The 13,936-nt window shown below is 45.8% G+C and overlaps 1 protein-coding gene across 2 annotated transcripts in view; it reads right to left on the reverse strand.

The window, feature by feature from the left end:
• The window catches only part of memo1 (mediator of cell motility 1), a 46,341-nt gene extending 35,287 nt beyond the window's left edge, over positions 1–11,054 (reverse strand). For both annotated transcript variants that reach the window (XM_068044426.1, XM_068044425.1), the window contains exons 1-2: positions 10,754–11,054; positions 4,299–4,380 (exon numbers count right to left, since the gene is read on the reverse strand). In XM_068044426.1, the coding sequence (XP_067900527.1) occupies positions 4,299–4,380; positions 10,754–10,814 (143 nt within the window). In that variant the 5' untranslated portion in view covers positions 10,815–11,054. The remainder of the gene's footprint in view (positions 1–4,298; positions 4,381–10,753) is intronic.
• Between the last annotated feature and the right edge of the window lie 2,882 nt (positions 11,055–13,936).

A 13,936-nucleotide genomic window follows, 5' to 3' on the forward strand; every position in this document is an offset into this window, starting at 1 on the left:
GGGAGGGAAATCCTGAAGTCAAAGTGACCATTTGGTGTTACATTGAGGATGATACAAAATCCAACAAGACTGCAAAAACCAGATTGCACAGCAATAAGTGTTGGCGCTTCTGATGGAAAAGAATTAGGTTTTGATAGTGTCAATAAGAAAAGACTATTCTGTGAATGGGAATCAAGGAAGCATCACCTATGTAAAATGAATAAGAGTGAGAACAGTTAAGAGATATGGCTTTATGGACAATCAAATGCTTTGTGGTTGAATCAGAGACCATTGCAACCTTTAAATCAAACTGGACAAATATTTGAGAGAGATTACAGGTGATGGACGGTCCACAGGGCAGTGGGATTAGTTCTGGATTAGGCTAGTCAAGAATAGGCACAAACATGAGAAGTTGAATATGAATAGATCTTGGATGCGCTGATGCAAGATTAATCTGCCAATGAGGCAGCAATGCCAAGAATAATCCTTTCCAAACCTCCAGCTCCACAAAATTCAAGCACAACAAACCAGCAAATAAATATGCGTACAAAGAGATGGCTGCATGGGCTTCAAGGTCCAGAGTGCCAGGTCTTGGGGTCTGAAATTGTACACCCCTACTACATCACTGTCACTGATTTTACCTGTGTCTCATTTCCTGTCTTAGTGAGTTCATTTTTAAAAGAAAAAGATAAATCGTACAAAGATCAAATGCCAGCGGATGAACTAAAATAATTCAACTTGTGCAGCTTTGCATATCTTCACGCAATACCCAGGCTTCAACTTTGCAGTTTGAAATATCAGATGACCAAGACCACTGATCATTGAGAAAGTGAATTTCTCATGAGAAGCAAATAGATCAGAAAATCCAAAAAACATCTACAGTTCCAGGAGATTCCTCTTCACTCTGTCCCCTCTGCCCCGGCCCAAGCAAATATTCTGTTTTCATTTTCCTTAAAAATTCATGCTCACAATTTATTGCCTGTTTCTAGTTGCTCTTAAGGTGCTGGTGAGCTCTCTTTCTGAACCAGTGCAATCAGTGTGGTGATGATACTCCAATAGTTAGGTAGGGAGTTCCAGGAATTTGACTCAATGATCATAATGGAACGTTGAAATATGTCCAAGTAGGGATAGTGTGTGACCTGGCAGGGTACTTGGAGGTGGTGGTGCATTGCTGCCCCTGCTTTTCTAGTTGATGGCAGTCACAGTGGTTTTAGTTAAGGGAGGAATGTTGACCAGGACTGGGAGAACTCCTAAACTTCAAGCAGTGCCATGGGATCTTTGAGACTCTAACAGGTAGGCAGAGCCTTGCCTGAAAGACAAACCCTCCAAAAACATAGCACTCCTTTAACATGACCTTCTGCTTCAGATGTGAAAGTAGTGCAGTAAACATGCCCAGATACAGAACCCACAACAATGCACTGCCAACAGTTTATGTTACCTGTTTACAGGCATCAGCAAACCCTTACTACAGCATTTTGTATAAAGCCTTCAAAAATCAAATTATAACAAATGAACCAGTTATACTTTGTGAACGCAGTGGTGAACAGCTTATAAATATCTTGAACTGATCAGAAACATTCCTACATTAGCCAAGAAATCAACTTGAGAATGCTTGTATTTTCATGCGAGGCTCATGTTCAAATACAAGCCAAGGATGGGTAATGGTGTAAAAATAAAGTCTGGAAATACTCAGCAGGTCAAGCAGCATCTGTGGAGAGAGAAGCAGAGTTAATGTTTCAGGTCTGTGACCTTTCATCAGAACTGGCAAAGATTAGAAATGTAATAGGTTTTCAGCAAATGAAAAAGGCACAACAACAAAAAAGGGAAGGTGTGTGACAGGGCAGAGGGCAGGAGAGATTAAATGACCAAAGATTTCATGGATCAAAGGCAAAGGGAGTGCTAATAGTTGTATTAAAAGACAAAGCATTAATCCAGAGAGTGTGTTAATGGCAGAATAATGAACAGCTCTGTCCAAAAGCAAAAATCTGAAAAACAAATAAAAGGCAGTCAAGCTCTGAAATTGTTGAACTCAACATCGAGTCCAGAAGGCTGCAGAGTGCTTAATCGGAAGATGAGGTTCTGTTCCTCGAGCTTTACTGGAACACTGCAGCAGGCCAAGGACAGAAATGTTGACACGGGAGCGGGGTGGTGAATTAAAATGGCAAACAACCAGAAGCTCAGGGTTATGCTTGCGGATTGAGCGGAGGTGTTCCGCAAAGCGGTCACCCAATGTGTTTGGTCTCCCCAATTTAGAGGTGACTGCATTGTGAGCAGCGAATACAGTATAATTGAAAGTAGTACAAGTAAATCGCTGCTTCACCTGGAAGGAGTATTTGGGGCCTTGGATGGTTTTGGAGCTAGGAGGTAAAAGGGCAGTATTACACCTCCTGCGATTGCATGGGAAGGTACCCTGGGAAGGGGACAAGGTGTCGGGGGTGATGGAACAGTGAACCAGGGTGTCGCAGAGGGAATGATCCCTGAAGCAGCGAATTGTACTTTTTTCAATTTATTATACTGTACTCGCTGCTCACAATGCCTCTACATTGGGGAGACCAAACGCAGATCTGGTGACGCTTTGCGGAATACCTCCGCTCAATCCGCAAACATAACCCTGAGCTTCCGGTTGCTTGCCATTTTAAATCACCACCCTGCTCACATGTCAACATTTCTGTCTTTGGCCTGCTGCAGTGTTTCAGCAAGCCCGAGGAACAGCACCTCACCTTCCGATTTGGCACTCCACAGCCTTCTGGATTCAATACTGAATTCAACAATTTCAGAGCAGGACTGCCTTATATTTGTTTTTCAGGTTTTTGCTTTTGGACAGAGCTGTTCATTATTCTGCCATTAACACTCTCTCAGGACTAATGCCTGTCTTTTAATAGACAACTATTAATGCCAACTATTAGCACTCCCTTTGCCTTTAATCCATGAAATCTTTGGTCATTTAATCTCTCCTGCCCTCTGCCTTGTTACACACCTTCCCTTTTGTTCTTCTTTCCTCCCCCCACCCTCCCTTTTCACTTGCTCAAAGCCCGTTAAATTTTTAACCTTTGCCAGTTCTAATGAAAGGTCACAGACTTGAAATGTTAACTGTTTCTCTCTCCACAGATGCTGCCAGACCTGCTGGGTATTTATAGCACTTTGTTTTTATTTCCAATTTCCAGCATCTGCAGTATTTTGCTTTCATGAAGGGTAATGGTGGTTACTTGTCACAGGGCACTCACTTGACTGGTAAACAAGAATTTAAACAGCCAGTTAAACAGCTGGTTCAGTCATATCGAACAAACAAAATCACAAACTTTCATTTACATAACTACTTTCCCAAAGCACTTCACAGCCAATCAAGTACTTTGCGAAGTGTAGTCATTGCTATAATGGAGGGAAACAAGGCAACCAATTTGCACACAGCAAAATCCCATAAACAGCAAGAAGATAAATAGACAGATAATCTGCTTTCGTGATGCTGGCTGAGGGAGAAATGTTGGCCAGGATACTGGATGAATTCCCTGCTTTCTTTGAATACCATGGCGATCTTATATGTCTATTCCCTTGGTTCAACATCTCATCCAAAAGATGCAATTTCCAACACTGCAGCACACCCTTAGTACTGCACTGTAGTGTCAGCCTGGATTACACACTCAAGTCTCTGGAGCAGGGCTTGAATCCATGACCTTCTGATTCCAAGGCAACAGTGTTTCCATTGAGCTAAGACTGACATCTTCCAAGACATCACCACAAAACAAATCTTGCTTATAAACAAAACTGAAGGTTTATAATTCAAATATCTTGGCATCCAGTTTGAACAAAGCAGTAACTCATATGAAGGTAAAGAAATGCAAAGGTATAACTGTTGGTTTATCCAAGAGGTCTTATTCACATCCCAGAGTCAGAAAGTTGTGGGTTCAAGCCACACTCCAGAGACTTGAGCACAAAATCTAGAATATCAGTCCTGCACTGAAGTATCAGAGGTGCCAACGTTTGGTTGAGATGTTAAACCAAGGCCCCATCTGCCTATTTAGGTGAATGCAAAAGCTACCACGGTATTATTCAAAGAGGGGCAAGGAGGTCTCTTGGTGTCTTCCCTTCACCAACAACACCACAAAAAACAGCTGCTATGAGAGATTTTGGTGCACGTTTACCCACACTTCAAACTGATTGGGACACCGTGGAGATGTGAAAAGGTGCTATATAAATGAAAGTACTTTCTTTACACCTGAGGCAAACAAGATCTGCACACTTGTTGAAATGGACACAGCAGTGGGTTTACTGTTAAAACAGGTCACTTTTAAAAACTCAACAGGTTTAATGGATGGACTTACGGTGCAATGATGGCTCTAGCTGGTCTCCCAGTGGGTTGTGCTTGGGCGAGCCAGCTTTCTAATTGTGCATTCAGTTGAGCTCCTGGAAAGAGACAAAAAAATTAGTCCTGGTGGATTTTAAAAATTCATCTTTGTCACAAGTTCTTGCTGCACATTTCAAATGGGACCCATCATGATTCTTCTCTAACCTCCAATTTTCTCCAACATAACACCACCCGCACCCAACCGAGAACACTGCTCCTCCGACGCTTGTGCATCCCTGCCCTCTGCCCCACCTTTGGCGAATATGTCCTCTGCTGCCCTACACTCTGGAATTCCCTTGCTAAACTTCTCTGCCTCCCCCTTTAAGACCCTCCTTAAAACCTACCTCTTTGACCAATCTTTTAGTCACCCCAAATCTCCCTCTCTGGCTCGTCATCCATTTTCTTCTGATTACAACAGCTGCTTGCATTTATATAGCCGCCAACAATGAAGTAAGGAAAAGTAGGGATGTGCAGGTGGCTAGAATTGGAGGAGTGCAGAGATCTTGGATGGTTATAAGGCTGAAGGAGGTTACAGAGATAGGGAGGGGCAAGGCCATGGAAAGATTTGAAAACAAGGATGAGAATTTTAAAAAGCAAGGCATTGCCAGACTGGGAGCCAATGTCGATCAGCAAGCAAATCAGACTTGTTTCAAATTAGAATATGCACAGCAGATTTTTGGATTACGCTCCTGCGAAGTGCCTGAGGCTGTTTTTTTACGTTAAAGGCACTATATAAGTTATAATATTGTTAAATCACGGGTGCTGTTATTTGATGCTGGAATCCCCAACACTAGAAATTTAGGACCAACAAAAAAAGTCCATGCATAGATCCTGCACAAAGCAAATTCTAATACCAAATAACACCCACCTACAGCATGACCTGATTTCTCTACAAACAGAATGAATCAATATGAAAGAAAAATAAGCTCATTATCATCTCTGGCTTTTAAGCTGGCACACAGACAGGACAGGATGGGATTAGGATACTGAGTTTCTGAACAGTACAAAGAAAATCTAAAAATGCTCAAGAGGAATAAGGCACGTTTAAAAATATATTAAGCAAGACAGATCCTTTGAAAAGTTAGTTTCCCCAAGGTGTACAGAAGGATGACTAGGCCAAAATGTTATAAAACTGAGGGAATCACACAGCATGCACATTGGTACAACTTTTAACACCATTTTAAAATGGTGGTACTCCCAATCTTTAAAAAAAAAGTTATGTCCTCTTGTTATTGTTGAAGATACTTTATAAATATATAACTTTATATTTCTCACATCACAGTAGAAATTGAGAGAAAACTGGTGAAACTAAGCACAAATTGCAGATGGTTTGCATGATGCCATTAAGCACTGGCGCCCAAGCACTGCTGCCATGTTGGGACACATGACTGCAGACATCAGTGCAATAGTCAGAGATGGCAATGACACATCTCAGAAACCATACAAAAGACAATTACAGGTAAGGAAGGCCATTCAGCCCATCTAGCTCATGCCTTCTACAGAAATCTACAGTTCACCACCCCTGCTTCATCAGTGCCTCTTCCAAGGGTTTTGCCTCAACCTTGAAGATCATTCTAGCTACGGATCACTCAAATGTATTCTTGACATTAAACCTGAACTTGCCTGTTAACCTTTTGCACACCCACCCCTCCCCTCCCACACCCACCCACACAGTCCCTGGTCCTGCAAGTCATGGTTTAACTTAGGGAAAGGAGGAAGTAATTCAACCCTCCGGCCTGTTCCATCATTCAATTAGAACAGCAGCTGTGGTTCCACATTCCTTAATACCCTTACCCAACAAAAATCCATCGATCTCAAGTCTTGAAATTAATTGACCAAGCCTCAAATTATTTTTGGAGCTGAGTTCCAGATTTCCACTACTCTTGAACTTGAAGCAGCACTCAGGATTAACCTTTTCAATTCCAATTAATCCCTCTGATACTCCATGAGATCCCCTCTCGTTTGCCTCCCTGCACGTTTAAGAGTGTGGGCAACTCAACTGCCAGACTTTCATGGTCGGGTCCCAAGTAGAGACTGTTCGGGCGAGGAGCATCAATATTTCACATGTATGATGCTGAATTACATTTTTTTTAAATTAAAGATCATTCATGTGATTAATGATTTCACAAGAGGGAAGCCACCGAATGGCCAACAGTTCCAGATAGAGTGCTGCCGTGTCAGTTTTTTGTAATCCTGGATTTGTATTGTTCAATTGGTCATAGGGTCACCTTATGATGCAACACAACTTTCTTCCTTTACTCTTCAAACAAGAGGTGTGCAAATTTGGGTTTTGGTAGGCTGCATAGACCATTAGCCTCTCAGTGGGGTTAGGAATAACAAAGTTTACTTGGTGTGTCAATTAGCTCCTACACATCTCAAGTTGTAAATACCAACTAGTCCTGGTGTTCTGGTTCAGCATTTATCCATCACGAGGCAACAGAACAGCCCTTTTCAAAACCTTCTGGCACACTAAATTCAAACAGGGTATTACAGAAATGAAAGCACAAATAGAACTGCGTTGCCTTGGCTCTGACTGCAGGGCTCAGAGGGGCTGCAGTTTGGAAATCTGTGCTTTAAAATATCATTGAGGAGCAACGTCATACAGCAGCTGGTTGGCAGAAGTGAGCAACTTTTTAAAAAACTATCTTCCTGTTACAGGATGAGATGATCAGAGGTGCTTTGACAGCTGAATGCAGAACCAGTAAAACAACTCAAAGTCCACAAAACCAAAACTGAGTGAAGAATCAAGTGTTTGAATCCTCTATCCATGCTCCAAGTTCTTAGAATTACAGCAGAGTTGGAGTGAAATCACTTAGCAGTCCTGCAATAAAAACATCTATGGGGCACCAAACCGACTGAGCAGCTCCAAACTAGTAACTCTCCTGTTACAAGAAATGGCAAGGATTTTCAGCAAATTAAAACTCATTACAGGAATAAACTCATCCAGGACTTTTTGCAAGAAATCGACTTTGAGCTTGAATTCAGCACATTTCTGTCATGCCAACAGGATTAATCCACACATACAGCCTCCTTTACTGGACAGAGAAATTGTGTGGACCCACATCTGGCTGTACTTTCCATGAATTCCTAAATATTGCCAATGCAATGAACTTACCACTGACCAACAGCCTCAACAGGAGCAGATTCAAAGGGCCATATGGCTTCCTCCTATTCCTACTTCCAATTAAGCCATCAATGCATCACTGAGCACTTCAGTAAAAACAGATTGAAGAGAATCGAGTTACCTCACCTGATCCTAACGCTAGGTTTCAGAAATAAAGCTACATACTAGGCTGGCCCAGAAAACACAGAATGGACACCATGTGGAATTCTACAGCACAGAATATACTCCCTAATATTTTTCTTTTGTCACTGATTCTGCAATTGTTTAACAATTCAAACAAAAGCAGAGGGAAATGTCAATCTTGTGTTTAATTCTTTAAAGCCTGCAAAGTGACCATCCAGATACCAAGTTGTCATTCAACACCCAGTTACTTTCCCCTTCCCTTTGGTTATACCCCAGGTCTCTCTGATCATCTCTGGGTCAAACTGATTCCACATACCTCTCCCCCAACACCCCCCCCGCCCCCCCCCACCACCACCACAAACAATGTCAACATATCCAATTCCCATTCAACACCCCCAACTCAACAGCATGTTTGTGCTTATTAATTTCATTGTAAGGAAGTTTATACACTGCGGAATAGGATATGTTCATATTTCATTCAGGCATCCAGCCATCTATGTCAAGCAGCCTCAGATCAGAAAAAAAGTATGGTACAGAGCAAAGCTCTCTTGACTCTGTCCCAACTCCCCACCCGCCCATATATTTTCACACACATGCCTTATGGTCCCTTATGAGCATTTTTTTTGCCAAGGCAACAGTGCTTGCAGTGACCACACCCAGTACAAACTGAACTGCAAAATCCTCTAAGCTCATTTCACGCTGACCCTTAAAATGAAAGGCCCTAATGCCATCAGTTGGATTGGATTAGGAGTAACAGGCTGGTATACTAACCGACTGCTCCAGTGTCCTCCCAGTATTATCTGCAACAGCTCTCTTCCCATCCTTTCAAATGCCAATTCCATTTCTTTTCAGATTTCCACAACAGCCTGGAATTCAACAATATCCAGGCACTCATCAACCCTCCAACATCCTGTCATCACCAACCCCCCTTACCACATCAAATGCAATTATCAATCTCCATTCTCTTCCCTAAAATCCCATTACTCTGATTCCCATCAGACAGTGTCCTCTCCCAATCTCCCTTGTACCTCACCATCCCTCACTCTTAAGTAACTCCACAGTCACAGATCCACGTATACTCCTCTCCCATCCCACCATTAACTCCAGTCAAAACCACAAGCCGCTCCAATCTATTAACCCAAGTCAGACTCAGTCACCACCAATATCACATCAGATGCTCCACCCATCATCGCCCCTCATTAAGAGAGGTCAACAGGCACAAGGCATCAGTTACTCACCGCCAGAACCCTGCCCTCTTCCCAACAGTCCTAGGCTCCTTTACTGATACCCCTGTACACACCCACCCAGTCATTCCCCCATTCCCCCCCTGCCCATATCCCACCCATTCCCCCTCCAAAAAAGCCATTCGGAAGAAACAGGATCAGGAGTAAACCATATAGCACCTTGAGCCTGCTCTGCCATTCAATACAATCATGGCTGATCTGCCTCACATTCCAACCCACTACACCAGTGACCCACCCAGATCCCTAACCTGTCACCAACCCCCCCCCCCCCACCAGTGACCCACCCAGATCCCTAACCTGTCACCAACCCCCCCCCACCAGTGACCCACCCATATCCCAAACCTGTCACCCCCCCCACGTCTCAAACCTGTCACCCCCCCCCACGTCTCAAACCTGTCACCCCCCCCCACGTCTCAAACCTGTCACCCCCCCCCACGTCTCAAACCTGTCACCCCCCCCCACGTCTCAAACCTGTCACCCCCCCCCCACGTTTCAAACCTGTCACCCCCCCCCCCACGTTTCAAACCTGTCACCCCCCCCCCACGTTTCAAACCTGTCACCCCCCCCCCACGTTTCAAACCTGTCACCCCCCCCCCACGTTTCAAACCTGTCACCCCCCCCCCACGTTTCAAACCTGTCACCCCCCCCCACGTCTCAAACCTGTCACCCCCCCCCACGTCTCAAACCTGTCACCCCCCCCCCACGTCTCAAACCTGTCACCCCCCCCCACGTCTCAAACCTGTCACCCCCCCCGTCTCAAACCTGTCACCCCCCCCCACGTCTCAAACCTGTCACCCCCCCCACGTCTCAAACCTGTCACCCCCCCCACGTCTCAAACCTGTCACCCCCCCCACGTCTCAAACCTGTCACCCCCCCCCACGTCTCAAACCTGTCACCCCCCCCCACGTCTCAAAGCTGTCACCCCCCCCCACGTCTCAAAGCTGTCACCCCCCTCCACGTCTCAAACCTGTCACCCCCTCCACGTCTCAAACCTGTCACCCCCCCCCCACGTCTCAAACCTGTCACCCCCCCCCACGTCTCAAACCTGTCACCCCCCCCCCACGTCTCAAACCTGTCACCCCCCCCACGTCTCAAACCTGTCACACCCCCCCACGTCTCAAACCTGTCACCCCCCCCCATACCTCAAACCTGTCACCCCCCATATATCTCAAACCTGTTACCCCCCCCAGTGACCCACCCATATTCCTATCCTGACACCCCCCCCACTGACCCATCCATATCCCTATCCTGTCACCTCCCCCCCCCCACTGACCCACCTATATCCCTATCCTGTCACCTTCCCCCCCCCACTGACCCACCTATATCCCTATCCTGTCACCTCCCCCCCCCCCACTGACCCACCTATATCCCTATCCTGTCACCTCCCCCCCCCCACTGACCCACCTATATCCCTATCCTGTCACCTCCCCCCCCCACTGACCCACCTATATCCCTATCCTGTCACCTCCCCCCCCCACTGACCCACCTATATCCCTATCCTGTCACCTCCCCCCCCCACTGACCCACCTATATCCCTATCCTGTCACCTCCCCCCCCCCACTGACCCACCTATATCCCTATCCTGTCACATCCCCCCCCCACTGACCCACCTATATCCCTATCCTGTCACCTCCCCTCCCACTGACCCACCTATATCCCTATCCTGTCACCTCCTCCCCCCCCCCCCCCCACTGACCCATCCATATCCCTATCCTGTCACCTCCCCCACTGACTCACACATATCCTTATCCTGTCAACCCCCCCACTGACTCACCCATATCCCTATCCTGTCACCCAACCCCCCCACTGACCCACCCATATCCCTATCTTGTCACCCCCCCATATCCTGTCACTACCAACACCGTCCCCCCACCCTTCACCCCAGTACCCATCTAAACCGCTGCTCCAGAGCCCCCCTGTCCTGCCCCGCTCAGGCCCTACCTGAGGCCGTGTACCAGCTCCCGGCGTGACTGGCCTCTCGGCAGACGGCTCGGCTGGACATCTTGGTGCCGGAGCCTCCTATGATGGGATCTCGGGGTGGGGGAGGGGGGATGGGGGGGGTTAGGGGTGGGGAGGGGGACAGTGGGCCGCAGCCCGGACTCAGCGGCACCTGAGCGCGGGGGCCAGTGGATCACACAGGCCACCAGCCGCCGGCTCGACCCTGCCAACGAGAACAAAGCGGCCGCCGAGCCAAAAACCGTCCGCTCCCTCGGAAATGGGAGCCCGGCGCATGCGCAAGGGGCCTCGGCGGCGGCGTTAAGCAACGTCATGACATCATGACGCCGCGTCTCCGCTGTCCCTTTAACTGCCAGGCACATCCTGAGCCAAGCTTCACCCACCCACTGGACAATTTCAAACCTCACACCTCCAAATTTGCCAGTCCAGATTGCAAGAGCATCTCCCGGAAACCTTAACTCTGGATCTGCTGAGTGTTTCCAACATTTAAGAAAAAAATTATCACATCAATTCATGTTCATGTGCTGAAAGGCTTACCCACAGCATTAAATAGCAGGCACTCTTTTTATCAATTTTTCAAATCATGACTTTCTTCAAGCCAAAATTTGAAAACAATTACCACATTTTGGTACCAAGTTTAGCTGCTCTGTTTTTCTCTCTCTGCCTGACCTGCTGAGGGGTTCCAGCAATTTCCAAGTTTTTAATAGTATGCATGCGTTTGATGCCTCCTCACTCTTGGCCGCATCTGTATTATATTTTTCTTCTTGGGGCAAAGGTGGGTATACGGAGTTAGATCACAGATTAGCCATGATGTTATCAAATGTAGAAGCAGACTAAAGGGCCCCGGCGCAGACACGATGGGCTGAATGGCCTCTTTCTGTGCTGTAACTTTTCTATGGTTTCTAAATGGCCTACTCCTTTTCTTATGTGCCTATGTTCTTCAATTGAAATCAAACACCTTTTCTAAACTCATTTGGTATTATGTTAAGCCTTTCAAATATTCTTTATTGTACCAGATACAGGCTGGTACTTCAAAGGTTAAAGAGTCTATCACTTGTGTTCATGTTAAAAAAAAGACTTGTATTTATGCAGCACCTGATCACTGCCTGGATGACTATTGAAGTGTCCAGTCACTGTTGTTATGTGGCAAACACGACAGCTAAGTTATGCACAGCAAAATCCCACAAGCAAATCAATGAAATGACTAGATAATCTGTTTGGCAAATGTTGATGCAGGAGACTGCAAAGAACTCTCCTGTTGTTCTTGAAATAGTACCATGTTACCTCTTACATCCACCTAAACAGACATACATGGCCTCGTTTTAACATCTCATCCCTAAAATGGTACCTCCAACAATGCAGCACTCCCTCAGTACTGTACTGAAGCGTGAGCCTAAATTTTGGGCTCAAGTGTGAACCTTCTGACTTAAGAGATGAGAATGCTAATACAGAGTTGATACTAAGCTCCCAATTGCTCACTTTGGGTGATAAATGAAGTTGTTTGTATTGATTGCTTTATCACTTTTTTGATTAGTGATCTCTGACACACATGGAGCCACGTCACTATGTTTGACAGTTTCCAAACCAAGATGCTGAGACATTCACATGGGTAGTTTTGGCTCGCCTGAAGTGAACCCTTGCCAGAAGCACCTCTCAAGGGACATGTTGTGCACCACAACCCACTATGAAACGTATGAATGCATTATCAGCATCCACCTGACCACAACACAGACCTGCAAAATACAGAACTGAAGATTGCTTCAGCATTCACTGCCTGACATTTCTACAACCTATTCAAGATAGGCCTCAAATCCTGGATCTATTAACAGATGATATTATAAACTGTTTACATATCATGACTGCCAAGAACTGTCATCCCGAGCCTCAGTCTCCTTATCAGCTTCACAATGGGCATTTATCTGTAGGAAGGACCTACAGTCACCTACAGCCACCTACAGTGGCACAGTGGCGCAGTGGTTAGCACCGCAGCCTCACAGCTCCAGGGACCCGGGTTCGATTCTGGGTACTGCCTGTGTGGAGTTTGCAAGTTCTCCCTGTGTCTGCGTGGGTTTCCTCCGGGTGCTCCGGTTTCCTCCCACATGCCAAAGACTTGCAGGTTGATAGGTTAATTGGCCTTTATAAATTGCCCCTAGTATAGGTAGGTGGTAGGGAAATATAGGGACAGGTGGGGATGTGGTAGGAATATGGGATTAGTGTAGGATTAGTATAAATGGGTGGTTGATGGTCGGCACAGACTCGGTGGGCCGAAGGGCCTGTTTCAGTGCTGTATCTCAAAACTAAACTAAACTAAACAGTATAGCTTGTAAAATGCCAGCCGCCTAGACGTTCTAAACATTCAGATCCAGTGAGGTGCACCAGGTTTACTCCTTAATCCAGGCCATCATGTAATAGGTTTAATCAAAGAGATTTGCCAGACATGAGACTGATTTTCCTCTCTATGGTGCTAAGCCACAGCCACTGCCCTCCTACCAACCATTCTCCCATTTGACCACAAGTCTAACTCACAGTCTCACCCAGGACCTCGCACATGGGTTGCCAACCCTACAGAATTGTCTTGGAGTCTCTAGAAATTCAGTATTCTTCTCCTGGGTACCTGTGTGGAACCTGCAAGGAAGTCATAAGGGCATAAAAAGTTTCTTTTCATTTTCGTTGCACATTTTCTTTCATTAGTTATAAAAATTTTGGAGAGTGGGAAAAAGAGTGTTTGACAGGCTGGATTATTTAGAGGTGGGAGAACTCCAAAACTACTTCCAACCAGAGTTAACAACCCTAACCACTGCCCAGCCAAGATTTTTCAAACCATTGAGAAGAACTGCTTGGATACAGGAATGGAAGTAATTATCAACTAATTACAACAGAAGGAGTAGTGTTTTTCAGTGATAGACACCTCATAATAGGACACAATTATTTTTAAAGCAAAAGGACGGTTTATTACTGGGAAGCATCAACTGTTTACTGTCTAAGGAGCAGGGAAAGAGGGAACTAAACTAGTTGAATTACCCAAATGCATCCTATATATATTAATTATTAACACAGTGACAGTGCATTAGATCCCAGGTTTCCCTCCGCTTTACCAACATGGCGACAAGAAACCCTCAGCACCATGTGCCTGGCGCGCGCTCATGACGTCACTCGGGCGCGCTGTAA

Source organism: Heterodontus francisci, chromosome 13 (genome assembly GCF_036365525.1).
Source record: "Heterodontus francisci isolate sHetFra1 chromosome 13, sHetFra1.hap1, whole genome shotgun sequence".
Taxonomy (NCBI): domain Eukaryota; kingdom Metazoa; phylum Chordata; class Chondrichthyes; order Heterodontiformes; family Heterodontidae; genus Heterodontus; species Heterodontus francisci.